The 24,406-nt window shown below is 44.3% G+C and overlaps 1 protein-coding gene across 1 annotated transcript in view; it reads left to right on the plus strand.

The window, feature by feature from the left end:
• Positions 1-4,849: 4,849 nt before the first annotated feature.
• LOC311237319 (integrin alpha-2-like) overlaps positions 4,850-24,406 on the plus strand; it is a 134,114-nt gene continuing 114,557 nt past the window's right edge. Inside the window, exon 1 of the mRNA XM_084325138.1 lies at positions 4,850-5,007. Coding sequence (XP_084181264.1) covers positions 4,956-5,007 — 52 coding nt within the window. The 5' untranslated portion in view covers positions 4,850-4,955. The remainder of the gene's footprint in view (positions 5,008-24,406) is intronic.

The following is a 24,406-nucleotide window of genomic DNA, read 5'->3' on the forward strand; positions in this document are numbered from 1 at the left end:
TCTTAAATTATGGCTATGTGTCTAATATGGCCGTCGCTTATCAATGACTTGTTTTGTTTACATCAGGGTGAACACTGTTGCATTCGCAAATATGAGAGCTATATCTTAAATTATGGCTATGTGTCTAATATGGCCGTCGCTTATCAATTGACAGAGCTCTCATATTTGCGAATGCAACAGCGTTCACCCTGATGTAAACAAAACAAGTCATTGATAAGCGATGGCCATATTAGACACATAGCCATAATTTAAGATATAGTTTATGCATTCGCAAATATGAGAGCTCTGTCATTGAAAGGGCTTGTCGCGCGAACTTGTCGAGCGAACTGGCGGCGATAAGGGGGGCGTGCTAGCGTAGGGTCACATGGGCTTAGTGGCCAATCAGAGGACCGAACGGCGTTGTAGAAGGCATAGACGCTCCCAGGACCCTTCCCCCCTGTCTGTACTCCTCAGAGGCCCCCACCTTTGCACATGCTCTCCCATGGACTCCCTCCACCCATGAACAATATTCCTCCTCTCATTCCTCCTTACCATGCTCTGTAAATAACTCATGTACATATACCGATATGCCCTACTTTGTTTACTTGTTTTATTGCACAATGTCGTTCTATTGGATTCTATTATATATTACTATTGTATTATGCACATCGTTGCGGGCAAGACCCCCCGCATTTCATTGTATACTTGTATGCCGTGACAAATAAAACTCTTGACTTGATTTGACTTGACTCATGAACAATACTCTGGCGCCATCCTGTTGCAGAGCGGTGGTGGTTCTGGAACTCTTGTCTCATGTCTTGGCTTCAGCCTGGTTCAATATCTTTTCTACCTTGTTTACCTCCTTAGTGTTTTTGCCTGTAATTCTGTTGTCTGCATTGTTTCCCCTGCCTTAGTCTTTAGTGTTTTTCTCCTGTGTTGTATTGTGTTCTAGTCTAGGTTATTCCCCAGTGTGTTTGGCCTTGTGTTTTCCTGTAGTCAAGTCAAGTCAAGAGTTTTATTTGTCACGGCATACAAGCATACAGTGAAATGCGGGGGGTCTTGCCCGCAACGATTGTGCAATAATACAATAATAAGAATAGGATGAGAATAAGACATTTGTGCATATAATACAAGTAATAAGAATAAGACATAACATGTATGTACATAAAGTTTACAAAAAGCATGGTAAGACAAGGTCCTGCGATAGTGCAATACACTGTTAGCTACGGATGAGGCACTGGGTCTTATGTACACTACTATACAATGCTATACTATACAATCTACAGTTATACTATGTGTCCTTATGCTAGCTTGTTATATCCATCTGTTTACTATACAAGAACCACTCCCGTTCTTGTTTTTAAAGTGACCTTTCATTGTGTAAAGTGACCGTTGAGTGTGAGTGTGTGCAGCATGTGAGTGTGTGTGTTCATGCTAAAGTGACTGCTAGTGTGTGAGCGTATACAGTGTGTGTGTTGTGTGTGTGTGTTGTGTGCTTGTGTGTGGAGAGTTCAGTGTTCAAGACTCTGATGGCCTGGGGGAAGAAGCTGAGCCGAAGTCTCTCTGTCCTAGTTGCTGGTGTTCGCAAACGTTTGCCTGACCGCAGCAGCTTGAACAGGCTGTTGTTGGGGTGGTGAGGGTCTTTCATTATTCTGCAAGCTCTGGATTTGCACCTCTTGTTATATAAGACCTGCAGGGGTGGTAGTGCAATACTTGTAGTACGCTCAGATGAGCGCACCACTCTCTGTAGGGCCTTCTTGTCCTGTGCCGTGCTGTTTCCATACCAGGCAGTGATGTTTCTGTACCCCTGTGTGTTAGTTCTGCTTTCCCTCTCAGGTGTGTCTCGTTCCCAATTACCCTCTTGTCTCAATTAGTGTGTGTATCTGTCTCGTCTGCCAGCCTCCCTTTGTCGGTTCATTGTTGGAGTTCCCTACTAGTGTTTGCTTGTGTTTTGGTGTCCTCACTGTTTGCTGTTCCTCGTTCCTTGTTCATGTTCTGTTCTCCAGTGTTCCTAGTAAGTTTCCTAGTGTTATTTAGTTTGTTCCACCATTCTTTGTTTTCATGTAAAGTTTGTCTAGTTTGTTAGGGTTTTATTTGTAGTCAGTTTGTTCATGTTTTTCCTTGCCTGCCTTGCAGTGATTTTGTTTGTGCTTTTGGGACTTGCTCTCATTTATGAGATTTATTCTTTGTTTTTGTATTTTGCCCTCTGCCAGCCATTGCTGTGCTATCCTGGTTTTTGCTCAGTAAAGCATTATACTTTTGACATTTCACCCCTGGCTCCGTGTCTCGATATTGCCTATTGCCTCTTCTCCTCGTCCTGTTTTGCATTTGGGTCCTCCGCCAACACTAATCCCTAACAAATTGTCTGGTAATCCGGAGGTTCCCGGTTGATTCCCCCTCCTCCCAGGCAGCGTGTCGAAGTCCTTGAGTAAGACACTTAACCCCTAACTGCTCCGGATGAGCAGGTTGGCACCTTGCATGCCATCAGTGTGTGAATGTGAGTGAATGGCTAAAATGTGAGGAACTGTAAAGCGCTTTGGATAAATGCACCATTTACCATTTAGGTGAAGACAAAGGTTCCACACTGTAGCTTTAGTTTGTAGTTAGTGGAGTTTAATCCTAACTCTCAGACTCACAATACTCACATACATTCTCTTACATGCATTCAATAATAAAAACAAGCTTTGTGGACATTTCGTAATCGTAAATTACGAAAGAAATGTAAAAACTGGAATATCTAATCGGTACATTTAACTCCAGTGTTTACAAATATTACCAACGTAGACAAACATGTCTGCAAAATGTATATACACACAAAATACGACAAATACAATTAAAAACTCTTTACCTGATTTATTTGGTGGTTTATTTGATTTTATTCTATTCTGGTAGATGCAGCTATTGACAACATATGTTGGTGCCACTGTAGCCTATAGCTATAGCTGAGGCTGTCTGGGATAAACACATCACATTATGCCTAGACATTCCTATAGTACAGTACAGTCAATAGGGGATATTAATATCCTAGAATAGTTCTATGACCGTGGTTTTTACCTTTTTGCCCCCAAGGCGCTCCTGTGTCCAAGAAATTATTCCAGGGCCCCCCACAGGAGACATGATGACCTGACACAAACACACGCATGTACACACACACAACCACCACACACACACACACACACACACACACACACACACACACACACACACACACACACACACACACACACACACACACACACACACACACACACACACACACACACACACACACACACACACACACACACACACACACACAAATGTGTGGGGGCGACAGTGGCTCGGAGGTAGATCTGGTAATCCAGAGGTTCCCGGTTCGATTCCCACTCCTCCCGGGCAGCATGTAAAAGTGTCCTTGAGCAAGACACTTAACCCCTAACTGCTCCTGATGAGCAGCTTGGCACCTTGCATGGTTGCCTCTGCTGTCTGTGTGTGAATGTGTGAGTGAATGGGTAAAATGTGAGGAACAAATTGTAAAGCGCTTTGGATAAAAGCGCTATATAAATGTACCATTTATCATTTAAAAGGGTTTGGTGACTGGTTCATTGGCTGTCATCACTATGGAGCAATATACTAGAGACAGAAGGGAGGGGCTAGATCACCAAGGCCCGTCCAGGTGTTGTAAAGACAGAGGGGGGAGCGTAGATATTGTGGCCATAAAGGTAGACTATATAGACCATTTAAAGGGTCACTATGCCCAATTTAACAATTCATAGATGTTATTCCTATGGTCTAATATAGTCCAAAAACATCTGACTCCCAGGTATAAAGTACATAGCATAGATAGTGAATTGTGAAAGATGGTATAGAGATGATACTGGGCACCCAGGGTACATTTTCTGTCGTAAAACTCCACTATAGAATAAAGCAAATTTTGGTAAAAACTCAAACAAACATTCTGTGGGTCCACAAAACCAGTCTCCCGCTCATTCCAGTCTCCCGCTCATTCCAGTCTCCCGTTCATTCCAGTCTCCCGCTCATTCCAGTCTCCTGTTCATTCCAGTCTCCCGCTCATTCCAGTCTCCTGTTCATTCCAGTCTCCCACTCATTCCAGTCTCCCGCTCATTCCAGTCTCCTGTTCATTCCAGTCTCCCGCTCATTCCAGTCTCCCGCTCATTCCAGTCTCCTGTTCATTCCAGTCTCCCGCTCATTCCAGTCTCCTGTTCATTCCAGTCTCCCACTCATTCCAGTCTCCCGCTCATTCCAGTCTATGGAGCAGTTTGTTATACCTGAAGACATTGCAGTTTTGTGTCTCCTCTGGTTTCTGGCTTTGGGTAGAAAGTAGCATGTTCACAAATATTGATTGCACTTTCATAGACTATGGTAATAACATATTGTCTTTGTCATACTGTCTTTATACCTGTATCACTGCACATATTATATTACAACTCTTTTAGCACTACACTCAGTAGTAGCCTACTAATTTATAAATGACGGTAACACATTTTTTAAGTATTGATGCCTAATTGTCCTCCAATTCTGGAATGTATACCAAATATATTGTATATCCAGTTTAATCACCTGTAGGACATTGTATATTACTATTGTTCTTTACTGATACATTTGCACTCTGGTTGGATACTACAGTTATTTTTGTTGTAATGTACTTGTGCTGTATAATGACAATACATTTTAATCTAATCTAAAATGGAATTCTTAATTTTTGTGGTGCTTGACCGCAGAGCTCTCTCTCTCTCTCTCTCTCTCTCTCTCTCTCTCTCTCTCTCTCTCTCATCTCTCTCTCTCTCTCTCTCTCTCTCTCTTTCACCAGCGTGGTCCACGCCTACTGTCTGTGTGACTCGGAATTAAACTTTAATCAGCGAGACCTCAGTTTAGTTTAGCCGTCGGAAGTTACGCTGGTCAACAAATATCCTATCAGATATCAAGGAATTTATTACGGCTAAACTCAGTGTTGATTTCCGCTGCCAAGGGCAAGGATGGAATTAGAACCAAACAAGAAGACGCTTTTATTTCTGCTTTTCATTCTCTGTAAGTACTGCAATTGCCACTATGAATCTGATCAATGTCATTGGCTACTTGCTATGCCGACAATGTTGACTTTAGCGGTTTGAATGAGTTTGCGATGATGCCGTGGAATTCACGATCGAGAAATATTCCCATGCGTCAAGTGCAAAGAGAAAGAGAGAGAAAAAGAGAAAGAGAGGGAGAGGTGCACTGGCTATTTAAAGGGGATTCATCTATTCTACAGGTTGGATTTGAAAGTTTACTAAAGCAGGCTAGTCTGTAATGTTTACATTGTGTTACACGTGAGAGCAGCAGACATAATTCAAGTTTGTGTCTGACTCCTGAGGATATATAAACTGAACAGCTTCAGACAGGCTCCTTATACTCCTGTATGCCGGGAGGAAGTAGATTGTTTGTGAGTAATACTAAACTGTATAATAATAATAATAATAATAATAATAATATAATAATAACAACAATCATTATAATGATTATAAATTGTGTTTAAAATGTTGCATACAAACTACATTAACAAAGGTATTTCCTGTCAAAATGTAACCAAATCAAAACAACGACAACAGTTTAGGCAGGTACAGTAGGTGAGTTTCTTAAACCACACCTTCTATGATGGCAGCTGTTGTACACACACACGCACACACACTTACACACACACACACACACACGCACACACACACGCACACACACACACACACACACACACACACACACACACAATCCATGGCATTGATTGATTGATTGATTGATTGATTGATTGATTGATTGATTGAAAACTTTATTAACAGATTGCAGAATGGGTACAATACAGTACAGCTCAATACACACAATTGTTAAGGGGATGCAGACCAGAGAAAGACTTTCGTCTTGTTTACATCAGGGTCCCCCATTTTCAATTCATCAGTAATTGCATGTCTGATTCAGATAGACTCCAGCCAGGCCAGGGGCCGGTGTTCTGCGAGGAAGTAGTAGAATTTCGCAGAACACCGGGCTAGAATGACTGGGGTTAAACTTATGCTGTTTGCCTGTTTCCCATACATTCTAGGTAGTTTAGTCTGTGGCTGAGATGGGAGGTTGAGGTGGAGAAGACACTGTGTATACAGCACAAGCGCAATACTATTGGGAAGTCTATTTTTGAGATATAGGCTTGTCTGATATTATGGTGGGCTACCACATAATGTTTGAGACACAGTATTACTGATTCATATATTCCATATGTAGTCCAGGGCTGGGCAATATTGAAGAAATTAACATCACAATAATCACGATAAAAAAATGATTATAACCACAAATCACATTAATTAAATAATCAAATTTATGTTTATCACATTGTAAAGTCGGACATTTTAGTTAATGTGCTAGTTGTCATTCATTTAGACAGAATTGTTGCCATAATATCATAATTCATCACATTCACATTATGTTTCCACTGAAAGAGATAAATGATAGTAGTCAATATTTGATCAATCCTAATGTAAGCTTAAGTCATACAGTAGATCACATGTTATCCTAATGTAGGCTTAAGTCATACAGTAGATCACATGGTATCCTAATGTAGGCCAAGTCATACAGTAGATCACATGGTATCCTAATGTAGGCCTAAGTCATACAGTAGATCACATGTTATACTAATGTAGGCCTAAGTCATACAGTAGATCACATGTTATCATAATGTAGACCTAAGTCATACAGTAGATCACATGTTATCCTAATGTAAGACTTAAGTCATACAGTAGATCACATGTTATACTAATGTAGGCCTAAGTCATACAGTAGATCACATGTTATCCTAATGTAGGCCTAAGTCATACAGTAGATCACATGTTATCCTAATGTAAGACTTAAGTCATACAGTAGATCACATGTTATCCTAATGTAAGACTTAAGTCATACAGTAGATCACATGTTATCCTAATGTAGGCCTAAGTCATACAGTAGATCACATGTTATCCTAATGTAGGCCTAAGTCATACAGTAGATCACATGTTATACTAATGTAGGCCTAAGTCATACAGTAGATCACATGTTATCCTAATGTAGGCCTAAGTCATACAGTAGATCACATGTTGGTGGTTTGCACCCCTGTGGCTTTCAAATACGTTGTTTCCCTGTTGAAGTGCCCTTGAGCAACCTCTCCTGTTGAGCTACTCACTGGGCATCAGCGTCAGCATCAGACCGTAGTTGTTCTGGTCAGCTTCTTCCAGGTATGAATGCGTTTAGCTGTCTACAGTAAGTGCGGCGTTGCTGAAAAGAGCATAATGCGTATCTTAGCGAATCTCCCCCGGGTCAGTGAGTGTTCAGATTTAACTTGCCAGGAGGCAGGTTGGTACGTTCCCTCTAACATGTCCCCTGGCTGACAGTGGGACACATGTAATAACTTGTAGATGGTGTATAGGCCAGGATGGGCATGGGATAAAAAGTCAAGACTCAAGAGGCAGACAGAAGTCTGGGCAAAAGACAACAACAGGACATTTATTTGTATCCTTTAATTGTTTTGGAAATAACTAAGCTTGCAGCGGGCCTTTCTTATGTTGTGGTGCTAGGCTAAGTACCAGGGACTGGCATCTGGCACACTTAGCTCACAAAACGTATATTCATAAAGGGGACAGAATCTTAAAACGCAGCATTAAAAAATGGAAAATCCGCACTCACAAAATAAGTTTAAATGTGTTATTTTTAATGCATAGCAGCAGACAATAAACAAACACGTTTCAGGCATTCTGGTCTTCGCCAGCACTGACACCCTGCCTAGACAGGAATTACATACTGTTTATATACAGTATATACAATCTCAGTCATTAAGGATGCTAGACGGACACTTACCCTTAGCCGCCAAGCTGCTGACCTGTTTGTAAGTGGCTTTGGATAAAAGCGTCAGCTGAATGATTTAATGTAAATGAAAATGTGATACACAGCAATCTTTTTGCTGTGCTATGGCCCTACCATGGCCCTGCTCGGCATTGCTGTGGCTCTGCTGTGGCCTGGCTATGGCCCTGCTCAGCCCTGCTGTGACTATGCTATGGCCGTACTGTGGCCATGCTATGGCCCTGCTATATGGCCTTATTGTGGCCCTGCTATATGGCCTTACTGTGGCCCTGCTATGGCCCTGCTATATGGCTACGCTAACTTCTTTCCCAAGGAGCCACATGTGCTCCTACATGAAAACATTTAGGAGCACACAAAGACATTTAGGAGCACACAAAGAGTAGTAAACAGTAAAACGTAACAGAGTTTATTAGCAAACTATTCATTACATGCATGGTCGCTTTCACATAATAGTTTGGTGGACTGGACTCTGTGCGATTCGGGGGGGGGGGGGGGGTGAAGTTGCAACATTGTTGCATTCTTCATTTGGTTCGGTTTGCTTTCACACTGCAATTTGTCAAGTGCACCAAACTTTCTGAACAATGTCACGCGTCTACGTCAAATGTATATACTCTCTTTTCTGGACTCTTTTCGTATCACAAACAGTACTGTATTTGCAAATCTGGTATGTCATAAATGTATAGATGTAGCAGTACTGTCTATCTGTATGTCATGTATATGTCATATGTTATGATGAATTGAAAATGGGGGACCCTGATGTAAACAAGACGAAAGACTTTCTCTGGTCTGTATCCCCTTAACAATTGTATGTATTGAGCTGTACTGTACTGTACCCATTCTGCAATCTGTTAATAAAGTTTTCAATCAATCAATCAATCAATCAATCAAACACGATCGAAAAGGGCGCCCGTCTATTGGATATATAGAATCCCAAAAACAGGCTTCGGGGACAGCTCTACAGCGCACATACACATACACCACATTATTCTGTGAAGCAGCCCAGCGCACACACATACTGTACAGTACACCACATTATTCTGCGAAGCAGCCCAGCCCAGCGCACACACATACACCACATTATTCGGTGAAGCAGCCCAGCGCACACACATACTACAGTCAGGCATGCGTTGTTCATGGGACGGGGTAGCACGGTGTGTAACCTCACTCGCTATTTGCATATCAATAGCTCCGGTCGTCATGAATGAATGAATGAAAACTTTATTAACAGATTGCAGAATGGGTACAGTGCAGTACAGCTCAATACATACAATTGTTAAGGGGATGCAGACCAGAGAAAGACTTTCGTCTTGTTTCCACCAGGGTCCCCCATTTCCAATTCATCGTAACATATATGACATACATGACATACAGATAGACAGTACTGCTACATCTATACATTTATGACATACCAGATTTGCAATTACAGTACTGTATTTGTGATACAAAAAGAGTCCAGAAAGAAAAGAGTATATACATTAGGCGTAGAAACTGTACATTGGATTGGGTAGGTGGGGGTGGGACTGTACATTGGAGGTGGTTGGGGGGGGGGGGGGGTAGGAGTGGGGGGGGGGGGGGGGTGTTGGCGGGGGTTGTGTTCGGACATTTACAGGGGCCAGTGTTTTTTGAGAGTGTTTTTGAAAGGTGTGTTAAATACGTTCTCAGACACATTCACACCTAACCTTGTTGTGAAGACGTGTTACATTCCATTCGTAGAGGCAATTAGGCACTGTCTTTAGTCTGTGCCCAAGCGAGGGGACATTAAATGCGCATTCGCGGGAGCGCGCGCACGCGCCGGGAGCGAGCGTGCACGTGGTGCGTGTCACCCCAGATGATTTCAATAACGCACCACTGACTACAGTACACCACATCATTCTGCGAAGCAGCCCAGCCCAGCCCAGCGCACACACATACACACACACACACCACATTATTCCCCGGAGCAGCCCAGCGCACACACATTATTCTCATATATTGCTGAAATGCTTTTTTAACTTTGATGTGACATTGGTCGTTTGTTCGATTGAAGCTCATTGCCATCATTCTCTCGCTAAACAACTTGTACACCTCGTTGTGGCCACAAGCAGCTGTTTAATTAGCTCGTCTGACCATATTTCTATCAGGGCTTTTACTTCCTCATCTGTCCACGAGACATGTTCCACGCGTACTTGTTTTGCAGTGCGCGCCCCGGTGTTTGTTTTGTTTCCTTCTACTCAAGATGCACAGTTTATCGGGTCACTTCCTATAATATAATATATTATTAGATGACAGAACATGGAAAATTCTTTATACAATTATTTAATTCATCTGAGCATTCCCAGGGATAGCTTACAGTAGTTAGCTTTAGCAGGTTAGCTTAGTTAGAGTTAGCAGTAGGGATGCACCGAATGGGAAATTATTGTCCGAAACCGAAAATAGGAAACAGTTGGCCGAAAACCGAATGCCGAAAGGCCGAATATGATTAATATAAATTAAATATATATATATAATGTATTTATTTTTTTACCAATGTTGTTCAGCTACCTGATTATGGCAAAAGACATGATTATGGCTAAACTTAACTTAAATAATATTAATAATCACTATTATGGGTCCATAAAACATTTATTCAGCACTTTTGAATGCATACATTAATTCCAGACTGATAAATGTGAAGTTATCTTTGAGCCCCCCTTGGTGTCGTGGAGTCACTCCACTGTCTCTAGGGTATGGCTAACGATAGTTAGCTTGGCGGCTAACTTAGTTAGCTTAGTGTCTCGCATCAATTAAATTAAATTGAAGGTCCGACTCCGAGCTGGTCTGTGTCTAATGAAATGCGTTTTGATTACGTCATCACAATAACGCGTTAGGTTACGAACGTAACCCTGTTCTTTGACATTCTGTGATATTTCTTCATTGACACGCCATTTTTTCATTGACACGCCCACTACTCAAAACTATTACTCGCACAGTGTGTTCCTAAATAATTTTTCCGGTTCACACAAATACATTTTTAGGGGCAAATGGGAGTGAAATGTTCGCATTAGAGCCCTATAGCCTTGCTATGGCCTTACTGTGGCCCTGCTATGGCCCTGCTCTGACCCTATTGTGGCCATGCTGTGGCATTGCTATAGCCTTATTGTGGCCCTGCTGTGACCCTATTGTGGCCATGCTATGGCCTTGCTATGGCCTTACTGTGGCCCTGCTGTGACCCTATTGTGGCCATGCTATGGCCTTGCTATGGCCTTACTGTGGCCCTGCTATGGCCCTGCTATGGCCCTGCTCTATCCAAGGAGTTATTCCAGGGCCCCCCACAGGAGACTTGTAGTATATAATATTACAAGTAATATTTACAAAGCAAAAATTCCAATTAATTTATTCCAATGTGTTATTTATTATGTAGTTGAATTATTACTTTTTATGTAATGTATATGTAATTATGACATTTTGTGATTGAATCATTCTTGCATCTCAAGGCCCCCACTGGCAGGTCCCTGAGGCTCTCTCTTGTGGGCCTCGGCCGCCTGTTGCGAACCACTAACCTCACCATAATCCCCTAACGGTGCTTAACCACAGCCCTCGACTCCTAACACCACGGTCTCATTAACACCTACCGAAAACTACACTACCTATGGGAGAAGATCAAGTCGTGACAGGGAACGGCGGGGAGCAAGTAAAGTCCCTGTGTAGTCGCAAGGTGCCACTCATGAAGGTTGACTCATCACCCCACCCTCCCCCGCGTTGCATTTGACCTGAGAGCCACGGCCCGTTCCGCTGAAAATGAATGAAGTGACTGAACGCAAGCGAATAATCCACTGATAATGAGACCCTTGCGTATAACCCTTCTTCCTCCCAAGAGAGTTAACGTCCATCATCCTCATCGGAGTGTACATTCCACCACACGCGAACACTGGGGTCGCACTTTCAAAACTTCACGACGAGGTAAACAAACTCCAGACAGCTAATGTTGACGCTGCCATTTTGGTTCTGGGTGATTTCAACAGCGCGCGTCTTAAAAAGGTGTTGCCGAATTTCTATCAGCATGTGACCTGTCCCACCAGAGGCGAGAACATATTAGACCATGTATACTCACAATTTAAGAATGGGTACAAGTCACAGGCTCTTAGTCCATTCGGTAAAAGCGATCACGCCGCCATCTTTCTTTTGCCAAAGTACAAACAAAGTCTCAAGCGAACGCCGGTGGTCTCGCGAGAGGTTAAGCGTTGGGCCGTGACGTCAGAGGAGTCACTCCAAGCTGCACTTGAATGCACAGACTGGAGTGTATTCCGTGATAACACAGCCAATATTAACGAATACACCGAAACGGTAATTGACTATGTCTGTACTCTGGTAGAAGAAACAATCCCCTCCACCAAAATTAAAATCTACCCAAATCAAAAGCCCTGGGTAGACAAATCCGTCCGTGAGGCTCTGAAAGTGCGCACATCAGCATACAACACCGGGCTGGTGACAGGCAACATGGAAGAACACAAGATGGCAAGATACAACGTCAGGAGAGCAGTAATAGAGGCAAAACGGCGCTACAGGGATAAAGTTGAACTTCAGTTTGAACAGGCTGACTCTAGAGGCATGTGGCAGGGCCTCAGAACAATGACAGACTACAAAGGCACCCCCCTCAAACTGAACAGTGACATCTCCTTAGCAAATGATCTCAATTCATTCTATGCGAGGTTTGAGGCTGGGAATAACAACACCAGCCTACAAACCACGGCAATGGGGGGGGGGGGGGGGTCTGCTGATGGAGACTCAGTGTTCAGGGTAACAGAGCATGAGGTGAGACGGATCTTTAAAAAAGTGAATATCAGGAAGGCAGCAGGACCAGACGGCATCCCCGGCCGCGTCCTAAAAGTCTGTGCCGACCAACTGGCCCCGGTATTCACTGACATCTTCAACCTGTCCTTGGAACAGGCTGTCATCCCCACCTGTCTGAAGAAGTCCACCATCATCCCTGTACCCAAAAAATCTACGCCCGCTTGCCTCAACGACTACCGCCCTGTAGCCCTCACCTCCATAGCCATGAAGTGCTTTGAGAAGCTAGTGAAGGGCTACATCTGTTCCTCCCTCCCCATCAACCTGGACCCTCTGCAATTTGCATATCGCCCCAACAGGTCCACGGAGGACGCCATAGCCCATGTGCTGCACACAGCAGCATCACACCTGGACAAGAGGCAGGGGAACTATGTGAGAATGCTGTTCATCGACTACAGCTCAGCATTCAATACCATAGTCCCCTCCAAACTCATAGCCAAGCTCAGGGACCTGGGCTTGAACTATGACCTCTGCCAGTGGGTCTTGGACTTCCTGACGGGCAGACCCCAGGTGGTAAGAGCCGGCAACTGCACCTCCTCATCCATCACGCTCAACATAGGGGCCCCCCAGGGCTGTGTTCTGAGCCCCCTCCTCTACTCCCTGTACACACATGACTGCGTAGCACAGCGGAACAACAACACCATCATCAAATTTGCTGATGACACAGTAGTGGTGGGCCTGATCTCTGCCAACGACGAAAGGGCCTACCTGGAAGAGGTAGAGAACCTGTCACAGTGGTGTCAGGAGAACTGCCTCTCCCTGAACGTCAGCAAAACAAAAGAGATGATTGTGGACTTCAGGAGGTCGGGGGTCAAGGACTACAGCCCCCTCAGCATCGACGGGGCACCGGTTGAGAGAGTGAACAGTTTCAAGTACCTCGGAGCCCACATATCCGAGGACTTGACATGGACCACACACATTGACAGTGTTGTGAAGAAGGCACGACAACGCCTCTACTTCCTCAGGCGCCTAAGGAAGTTCCAAGTCAGTCAGAAGATCCTTAGGAACTTCTACTCATGTACAATAGAGAGCATCCTGACCGGCAACATCACCTCCTGGTTTGGGAATAGCACTGCACAAGACCGTAGCAGACTACAAAGAGTGACACGTTCAGCCGAACGCACAATTGGAGGGGGGCTTCCCACCCTCCAGAACATTTACAACAAGCGGTGCAAGGGGAAGGCTAAGAGAATTATTAAGGACTCGAGCCACCCGAACAACTGCCTCTTTGAACTGCTGCGGTCAGGCAAGCGATACCGGAGTCTTAAGGCGAGCACAGAAAGACTCAGAAGAAGCTTCTATCCCCAGGCCATCAGGCTGCTAAACGAACAATAAACACTATGCAACAACCATCAAATGCACACAGCACACACACCCACACGCACACACTCACTCAAACAAACAACACACTGCAGCACCCACTCTCCACACTTTAGATCACACAAACACACTTTACACTTTATATTTATTGATAAAGGATTTGCACTACAACTCGTACACCTACTGTGAACTGTACCTAAATTGCACCTCGTCCCATTTCTGCCTTGCACTATATAGTATTGTATATTAGTACACTGCACAGTATTGTATATTGTATGGTAACTACGTCTATTCTGCATCGAACATTGTACATATGTCTAAACTGAACACTGTGACCTCATTTTTTTACTTCTAATTTTACTATGTTATTTTATTTCATACTTATCTTGTCTTGCACAGTCTCTGGAGCGTAACAGTAGCATTTTGTATAAAAGTATTCTGTACTTCTGTATGACAAATATTAAAGAAACTTGAAACTTGAAACACCCCCCCTAGCCTAGCGCTCTCCAGCTCCTGGCCCACCCCTCTGTCCCAGAGCAGAGCAGGGTTCAAGGCTCAGGAGGACACAATGAAAGCAGCCGACTGGAAGCTGATGAGGACAGAATCAGCAGGTCACTGCTCTGTCCGTCTCGCTCTCTCTCTCTGTCTGTCTGTGTCTCTCTCTCTCTGTCTGTCTCTCATAGTCTGTCTGTCTGTCTGTTAAGGCTGTCCCCGAAGCCTGTTTTTGGGATTCGAACTTCGTCAGGGTTTTACGAACGAACGTTCGAACCTTAGTTTTTAATTAAAAAAAATAAAATATATATATATATTTATATATATATTCAAAGTTTTAAATTATTATTATTATTTTTTTTAAATATCCTCAAACTAAATCCTCAATTTTAATAAAGTGATTAATCTGATTAAATGAGTCTCCATTTTATTAAATCAACTTTCTTTAATGAATATAATGTTTTTTTAATACTATAATATTAGTGTAGCCTAATTGTATCTGCTTTATCTGCAACTGTGAAGAAAAACCACATTGGTTCAAACCGAATGAATAGACACATAAAAGAAACATAATTTTTATTTTTATTAAAAATTAAAAATTCGAATTTTGATTTAGAATTCGAATGTTAACATAACGAACGTTCGAACGTTCGAACATTCAGGCTCAGCCTTACTGTCTGTCTGTCTGTCTGTCTGTCTGTCTGTCTGTCTGTCTGTCTGTCTGTCTGTCTGTCTGTCTGTCTGTCTGTCTGTCTGTCTGTCTGTCTGTCTGTCTGTCTGTCTGTTTGTCTCTCTCTCTCTCTCTCTCTCTCTCTCTCTCTCTCTCTCTCTCTCCCCCCCCTCCCCTCTCTCACCCCAGTTAAATCTCTTCTTTGTATCTGTCATGCTGTCACTGTCAGGAATCCTGGTTGCCATAGTGACAGATGGCAGCCTTTAGTGACCCTCAGTCGGTAGTGGAATATTTTTGGCACAATGAAAACGGCCAGATCTCAGAAACAGAGGTCTGTCTGTGTTTGATGCATTGACACATAACATGGACAGCTTTTGCAGCTCCGAGCTGAGAAACCCCAGTACCATGCTGATGCTGATGCTTTCCGTTTCCTAAGGTGTGGCTAGTTTAGGAAATGACACCTCTCTTTGCTCACCCACAAAGAAGTATCACGCATCACTGATTGGTTGGCATGACACATCATGAGAATACTATGGACATCTAACTGGCTTCCTGATTGACTGTTGGACTGTCTGCCTGGCTGGCTGGCTGGTTGACTGACTGCCTGACTGACTATCTAATGAAGACTGAACAGTCCAAACTGCCACACTAGATGTGTGTGGGCCTACCATCAGGTTTTCCCTTTTTGGGGATTTGAACCAACGATCTGCCGGTACTGTCTAACCTGCTGCCCTGCGAAAAACCTATGGTCCAAGTCGTCCCTCTTTCTTTCGTCCATCTTTCCCGTCACCCTCCACTGCCTGCTGTATAACAGGATGCTGGGACAGGCGTATGCGGTTGTGTTTGGACGACGAATAAGGCACTGCAGCTTGGCCAACTGTGTGACAGAGGAAGCAATAGACGCACACGCACGCATACATGTACATAGGAAGAAACCAAGTTACCAATAAATAAACCCATATCATGCAGCGATTGTAGAGATACTCCTTCTGAGCACCTGAACTAGAAATGTCATTAAAGGAGACTTGACTGACTCAGAACTTGACCCAATGTATGTCTTTGTTGATGAATTACCCATCAGTCTATGTAACGAGTAATGCTGCCGTAAAGCCTTCAGTCCAGACCGGTCCCACTAGAAAAGCTCAACTTCACCATAATAATAATAATAATAATAATAATAATAATAATAATAATAATAATAATAATAATAATAATAATAATAATAATAATAATAATAATAATAATAATAATAATAATAATAATCGATTTTATTTGTAATGCGCTTTACAATTGCGGGGCAAATCTCAAAGCGCTACAGTTAAAAGAACATAAAAACTAGCAAGAATAAAGGAAGAAAGAATAAAAAAAAATAGGCAAGACTAAACATAGAATAACATAGAGAAACATAGAATAAATAAAAGAAATTGGTAAAAGAACATAAAATGTGTGGAGCAAAACATTTGATAAAAAGTCAACAGAAGGCTCTACTAAAAAGGTGAGTTTTGAGGCCTTTCTTGAAAGCATCCACAGTCTGTGGTGCTCCCAGGTAGTCAGGGAGAGCATTCCACAGACTGGGAGCGGAAGAGCAAAAAGCCTGATATATCCCATAGTGCAGAGATTGGTCCTTGGGCGCTGGAGGAGGTTTGCCTGGCCAGAGCGGAGATGTCGAGAGGAGGAGTGAGGGGTGATGAGTTCTTTGAGGTATAGGGGGGCGTTTCCGTAGAGGCATTGGTGGGTGAGTTTAGGTGGTCCTGAAGCTGAGCGGCAACTACCTTCTCCAGCACCTTGGACAGGAATGGGAGGTTGGATATGGGTCTGTAGTTACTTAGCCAAGATTTTCGGGTCTAGGGAGGGTTTTTTAGTTAGTGGTTTTATGACTGCAGTTTTAAGGGCAGAGGGGACATGGCCAGCCTGGAGAGAGAGGTTTATGACCTTGGTGATGAGAGGGCTCATAGTGACAATATTGTATTTCACCAGGGCTGAGGGAAAGGGGCCCAGGATACAAGTGGAAGGCTTCATTTTCCTGACGATTTCCTGAACCTCTCGCTGTGTGATGATTGAAAAGCAGCAGAGAGGTGGAGTAGTCGCCGGCTGTGGGTCAACTGTTTGGACTGGAGGGGCAGAGGGGCTAGAGAGGATGGAGCGGATGGTGTCAACTTTGGTCCTGAAGAAGGTGGCAAAGTTGCTACACTGTTCCTCAGAGGAGTCGGAGTGAAGTGATATTTGGGGTTTGAGGAGGTGGTTGATGGTGGAGAATAGTTGCTTGGAGTGCTGCACTTGCCATACCTGTACAGGACCTGTACACTATTAGGTCATGAGCCTTTTTGCGGTGGGTCCTCGCATCACAAGAATGCATGTATTGCAATGAGGTTCGGTGGAGAGAGAGAGAGAGAGAGAGAGAGAGAGAGAGAGAGAGAGAGAGAGAGAGAGAGAGAGAGAGAGAGAGAGAGAGAGAGAGAGAGAGAGAGAGAGAGAGAGAGAGAGAGAGAGAGAGAGAGAGAGAATTTTCCTTATGGATCTCCAGGGTAAGAAAGTAAACACTGACAGGGACATTTACCAACACACTTTACTGTGTTTGAACTTGATAGCAGAGACACACCTGCACACTAAAGCAGTTGTCACTGCTTCAGCCATCTCTCTCTGTCTCATCTATTACACACACACTTTCCCAATAATATATACGTCATTATCCATACCTCTCTTATAATCTCTACATCATATCTATTGTCAATGCTCCACTTATTTATTTCTACTGTCATGTATTAAATACTTAGTTAGTTTGCCATTCTATAGAGATCTAGGATAGGGCCATTGCTGTAACCTAGGTCTCCGTGTTGCAACATGTCATCCTGTCAGTAAACTCTGTCCTTAATCAAAGACTCTGTTGTCTGTCTCCGTGAAATAATCTGGTCAAATGATCCCACATCAAACACGAATGTATCCGATACAGTAAATACTGTGTGGCCCTGTGTAGCTCAGTGGGTGGAGTTCTTGGAGTTTTGCACTAATGGAAACATTCACGTTTCCACGGCAGAGGTGCTTTGCTCTGTGGGGTTTGATTCCCACCAAGCCTACTGAAAGTCATTCCATTGTAAAGCGATTTGAGTAGTACTGTAGAAAAGTGTCATAAACATCCAGCCATTCATTCAGCAACATCAAGATGTTGTAATACAGGAAACATTATTATACAGTGAGTAATAATTGAACAGTCTGGACTAGACTAGCCCTTTATAAGTGGATGAGTCGACCTGTATAGGTGCAGTACTGTATAATCCATGGCTTCCTGAATGACTAATATACCAACTCATTGTTTACACTGTTTTAACCCTCGAGTCACCCTTGTCGCAATTCTGGTCAAATGCATATAACTATTTAAATATTATAGCTATATATGCAATACTATGGCCCATTTGACATCGAGTATCTATCGTTCAAGATATGAAAAAGGAATATTTTTTCCATCCATACATTGTCGTTTTATACCGTGATCAATATAAGTATAGTTTTAGAGTGGTCTAGGATAATTCCTGGAACGCTAGTAATAGGCCGCGATAATATTATACTTAATCCATTGGCATTTCGTCCCTATACACGCTACAATAAAAAATTCAAATGCATATGATCGGTATATTATGTTCCATCATGCATGCATGAAAGGGGGGGGGGGTCGTTTATGATTAATTGATTGTCAATAACGGCATTCGTTAGTGCAACAGCATACGTTGATCAGAGCGATGGCTATGAGAACAATGGACAACCAAGCTGAAATTAACGTTAGATTGCTCTTACCTGTGGCCGATGAGATTGCAAAAAGAATATTCCAATTATTTGATTGCCATCTGCTAGATCATATGTCGATTTGGCCCACGCCATAACCCCCAAAAGCATAATGATTCTGGCATCCCGAAGGCAATTCAATGCGATCGAGTGTATAGCTTGATCCACGTTACAAGAAAACTCCACCCGGAAGAGTTTCAGTGATGCACAGAGCAGCGTTTCCGTTAGAACATATTCGTGCCGGTCTGGGTGTCCTGCAAGATTTCTATCCCCGGACATATTCGAGAAATTCCGGTCAGAGTTTTAAACAGCAGTCTGTTATAATCACATTTTTATGAGCTAACGAATTCCGTTATATTGGACATTTGTATTAATTACATCAAGCGAAGAATGAGAAATTGATTAGCAGAATCATAACTATGTGACACGGCAGTCAACCAACAGTTGCATATGATTAAAAAATGTCAACACTCACTCACCCCGTCTCTCGTTGTGCCTATCCGTTTTGTACCTGCGAGAACAGCGGGGTCGTCTGGTTGGTTCGACTTTGATAGATCCCCACTGGAACAGGTGGACGTCTGCGAGGCTTGCAACGGTAGCAGCAGACTGGGGATGCTCTTTGTGGTTCAATCAATAAAGTGTACTTTGTGTACGTTCAATCAATGTTATCTCTCGTACATCATAGAGGCTAGACTACTAGACTATAATGTCGCACCTCAGCCAGGAGAATTTAACTTTCCACTCGGGCCTGAACGCTCAACATTTCTGTTTCTTTTCCGCGGGAGCCACCACGACATCGGCGGTCTCTGTGACTTCAGAAGACTCATCTTCGTTGTCATTATTATTAGACCTGCTTGTGCTTGGTTTCATGAAATATTTGTTAAGCTTAGCTTGTTTGGCCATCTCTCTCTCTTGCTCGTATACCTGTTTGTCGTTATGGTGGCCAGACAGGCTCAAAAAAAGAAAGAAAAAAAAGATTCACATCTGAGCGGCGCCATCCGCGCTTTATCAGAGTGAAGCGACAATGAAACAAATGTAATGATTGTTTCATTCATCGCATAGGCTATTTAATTTTAGCCTATTTTAATACAATTCAAATAATAAAATTGTGCTTAGAGGAATTATTTTCACCGGACATTATGACCGGAGAGATTTAAATATTCGGACTTCAACATATTTTGCCGGTCAAATACCGGTAATTACCTGCTAATGGAAAGGCTGGCACAGAGTCATACTTCCTTCAGAAAGTAAGTGCAACATCGGCCGCATACCACCAGGTGGCGGTATCGGACCGTTGCGATCTCAGACACAGTGCCACACATTTCCAGAGCACAGCAGGATGAATTATGAATGGAAATAGCGAATAAAAGAAATAACGTTCATAATAACGTATATATGTGGTTGGCGTTCAACGATTGGCGGGCTAACACGTATTAAATCGTTGTTGGCGTCCATTGAGTTAAGCGTGTGAACAACAAGTGTCACACCTTTCACCCTAGTCGCAGAACTGGACAGGTTCGGGTTAGGGGGTTAGGGTTAGAGTTAGGGTTAGGGGGTTAGCGTTACCTAGGGTTAACCCTAACCCCAACCCTAACCCCTGCTCCCCGAGAGTATGCCCCCACATGTTTATGACGTCTGCCAATTGTGTCAAACTCTTTCTCTGAAACCTGACCCTGCGGGATTAATAAATTGGCAGGGTCAGGGTTCGTGGCGGAATGAGTTCACTGGCGGAGTTGGTTGACCCCGACTCCGCGAGGTTCGTGGCCCCACGGGATTATGACATTGTGCACGGCATACCGAACACCCTTCCCGCCGGGATACTGTTCTTGCAGTCAGCCCCTTTAGGCGTGCCTGTGTAGTTCGCAGTCCTCAGGGCGCAGGTCGAGTTCTGCTCCTGTTACCTGTCGGCCTGGATTATGGGATCAACCTCCTTGGAGTGTTGTCTCCCCGGTACGTCAGCTGACCCCACGAGATTGTGGGGGGGGAAGCCTCCTCGGAGAGCCTCAGAGCCTCCTCCTTAGGGAGTTTCAGAGCCTCTTCAGGAGGTTCTTTGGAGCCTCCCCCCCCTGTCCGATATGCTGGCGGTGTAGAGGGTGGTGTCACCAGTGAACGCCTGGAGAGGTCTCGATGCCACGGCCTTGTTGACCTCACCAGGACCCTTTTCTTCTTTTTTTTAAACTTTCTTTTTTAGCGTTTATCGCTTTTCTGGTCAAGCATGACCGACAGAAACAGGTTGAAATGGGATGTAGAGCAGGGGAAGACATTCTGAGAAATGACGGCGGGTCCGGGAATCGAACTCGTGTCCCCCAGATCCGTGACGAGCACGGTTTTCCCCGACGCAGAAATAGCGCCGAGATATGCGGTGAGCTACGGCAGCTCCCTCCAGGCCCCTTTTCTAGGGGTCCTGGCCCCCGGAATCGGCGGTAAGTCCGCCTTGTGTGGCCTGGGGCTGGGACCTAGATGGCTTCACCCGCAGGGTCTGGGTTTTTCGAATCCCGACCCCTCGGAATACCTTGCGGGTAGCATCGGGGTCTAACGACCCGACCCCACGAGGTGTGGGAGCTGTGACGCGGGCTTTTTGTTTTCACGTACTGGTAGCGTGCGGGACCGGGTTGTGGCGGGCCCTTCTGTCCCACGGTCTGCTCACCCTGTGCGTTTGTTGGGTGCTGTTCCCTCTTCGCACAGTCTGTGTCCTGTCCCCCTCCCGCCCCTCACTAGGGGGGGTGGGAGGGCCAGGACCCTCCCCGGTATTCTGATGGTTGTAGGGGACCTCAGCGGGTACATTTGTCGAGCTCTTAGAGCTCTGCTCCGCTCTTTTATTCCAAAAGTGAGCGGAGCATGAACCAATACGCTATATAACCAAGGTTATCCTATAACCCAGTTATATCAGTATTGGTGAGTGCTCCGCTATTCACTCACTGAGGACCCCTATTGGTCTTCCGTTTTTTGCGTTGAAAGACTGGGGAAGAGGGGGCTCCAGTAGCTCACCGCATATCTCGGCGCTATTTCAGCGTCGGGGAAAACACGTGCTGCGTCACGGATCTGGTGGACTCCGAGTTCGATTCCCGGACCCGCCGTCATTTATCAGAATGTCTTCCCCTGATCTATATCCCGTTTCACCCTGTATCTGTCGGTCATGCTTGACCAGAAAAGCGTTAAACGCTAAAAAATAAAGTAAAAAAAAAAAAAAAAAAAGACTGGGGAAGGAGTGGAGTGCGGCCACATGCCCCTCGCTTATATTCGTGGGCAGATGTGGGCGTGGCCGGACGGATGTGGGTGCATGGTTGCTGAAAGCATATATGATGATAGGGGAACATTCCAAAAGTGAGCGGAGCACTCACCAATACTCATATAACTAGGGTTATAGGATAACCTTCGTTTCTGCCCTTCAAGATTCCAAGCTGTTTTTGGCTGGGCTCCGCCCATACTCACAATGCGCTTTGAGTTACCCACTGCACTGGCAGATACCTTTTGGGGGAGAGAGAGAGATAGAGAGATAGAGAGGGACTAATTAATTTAGCCGCAGGGGGGCATAATCCCATGGGACAATGCATTGGTAACTTGTTTCAAATGACAAAATATACCCCGTGAATATTATTGCATGGATCAGAATATGCATGTGCACGCTTTGAGTCGCGAGTCTGTGTGTCAAATGCAGGGGGAGAGACAGAGGAGAGATCGCTCCGTATGAGACCCTCTCTCTCTCTCCCTGTCTCTCCCTCTCTCTCTCTCTTTCTCTCTTTTGGGGAAGTTCAAGTGTCAGACAGGGATAACCGCTTCCGCATTATTTCCACTCGCTCCGTTTTGGTCATTGTTGATTGTGGGCGGTGGATCAGATGAGAATTCTTACACGTCACATATACACTAAATTCAGAATGGCTTAGTTCACTGGGGGAGGACCTTGTCTCATCTGAACTGGAGGAATGCGCAATTTATAAGATAGTTCCCCTTTAACCACTCTTGGCACAATGAACTGTTTACCTTCAAGAAGTCATGCGTTTGGATCCACGCTGTATGTAGAGGAAGGAGGGCTTATTGAAGGCACACATTGTTATATTCATAACAGATGATGTCCTTACTTACACAAGCCCTGAGGACAAAGTTCACCTACTCTGAGGACATCCCTTTAAAGAAAGTGTGTGTGTCAAGTCAAGTCAAGTCAAGAGTTTTAATTGTCACGGCATACAGGTATACAATGAAATGCGGGTGTGTGTGTGTGTGTGTGTGTGTGTGTGTGTGTGTGTGTGTGTGTGTGTGTGTGTGTGTGTGTGTGTGTGTGTGTGTGTGTGTCCGTGTCCAAACTTAGAGCCAGTGTAGAGCTATAAACGTTGGGTTGGGCTCCTTTTGAGTTTGAACTTGATAGCAGAGAGTGACACACCTGAACACTAAAGCAATCGTTACTGCTTCACACCAGGGCCTTCAGTCCTCTCTCTCTCTCTCTCTCTCTCTCTCTCTCTCTCTCTCTCTCTCTCTCTCTCTCTCTCTCTCTCTCTCTCTCTCTCTCTCTCTCTCTTTCTCTCTCTCTCTCTCTCTCTCTCTCTCTCTCTCTCTCTCTCTCTCTCTCTCTCTCTCTCTCTCTCTCTCTCTCTCTCTCTCTCTCTCTCTCTCTCTCTCTCTCTCTCTGGAGTGTTGTGGTATTCTCCAGTAGCCTTTGTAGTGGTTTTATAATAAACACATACTGGTTAGCAACCACTCCTGTTACAACCTGCCACTGCTCACACACACACACACACACACACACACACACACACACACACACACACACACACACACACACACACACACACACACACACACACGCACACACACACACACACACACACACACACACACACACACACACACACACACACACACACACACACACACACACACACACACACACACACACACACACACACACACACACAGCTGAGGCGTGTTCCAGCTGGTATCATCTGACACAGAGACTCCTCCATGCTTCAGCACACAGGTTACTCAAGCAGACACAGAGAATCAGATTTGTAACGTTGCATAACCCTCTCCACTCTCTCCCCTCTCCCTGTCTCCTCCCTCTCTCTCCCCCTCTCTCTCTCTCTCTCTCTCTCTCTCTCTCTCTCTCTCTCTCTCTCTCTCTCTCTCTCTCTCTCTCTTTCTCTCTGTCTCTCTCTCTGTCTCTCTCTGGTCTCCCTGTCTCTCACTTAGAATTTTTTATAAATGCTTTCTAAATAGTTTATTATATTACGACTAATATTACCACCATACTGTGTACTGTCCTTGGAAGCCGCCATGTACTTTGTACTGTTTCTGTAATCTTTTCTTTAGAATCTGTAATGTAGTCAAACAGTGACCTCTAGGCAAAATAGGCCCACCTGGTTATTGCACTTTGTTTAAATATTTTAGTTTTGGTCTGATGTGTGGGATTGGAGTTGAGCAGGAATAGGGGGAGGGGTTGCTATGGCTGGCCACACCTCAGGCTCTGCCATGATGAGGTCTGGAAAAAAACACAGTATAATAAGTGACTAATAAAACTCCAAC

This window comes from Notolepis coatsorum (assembly GCF_963971535.1).
Source record: "Notolepis coatsorum genome assembly, chromosome: 11".
Classification (NCBI taxonomy): Eukaryota; Metazoa; Chordata; class Actinopteri; order Aulopiformes; family Paralepididae; genus Notolepis; species Notolepis coatsorum.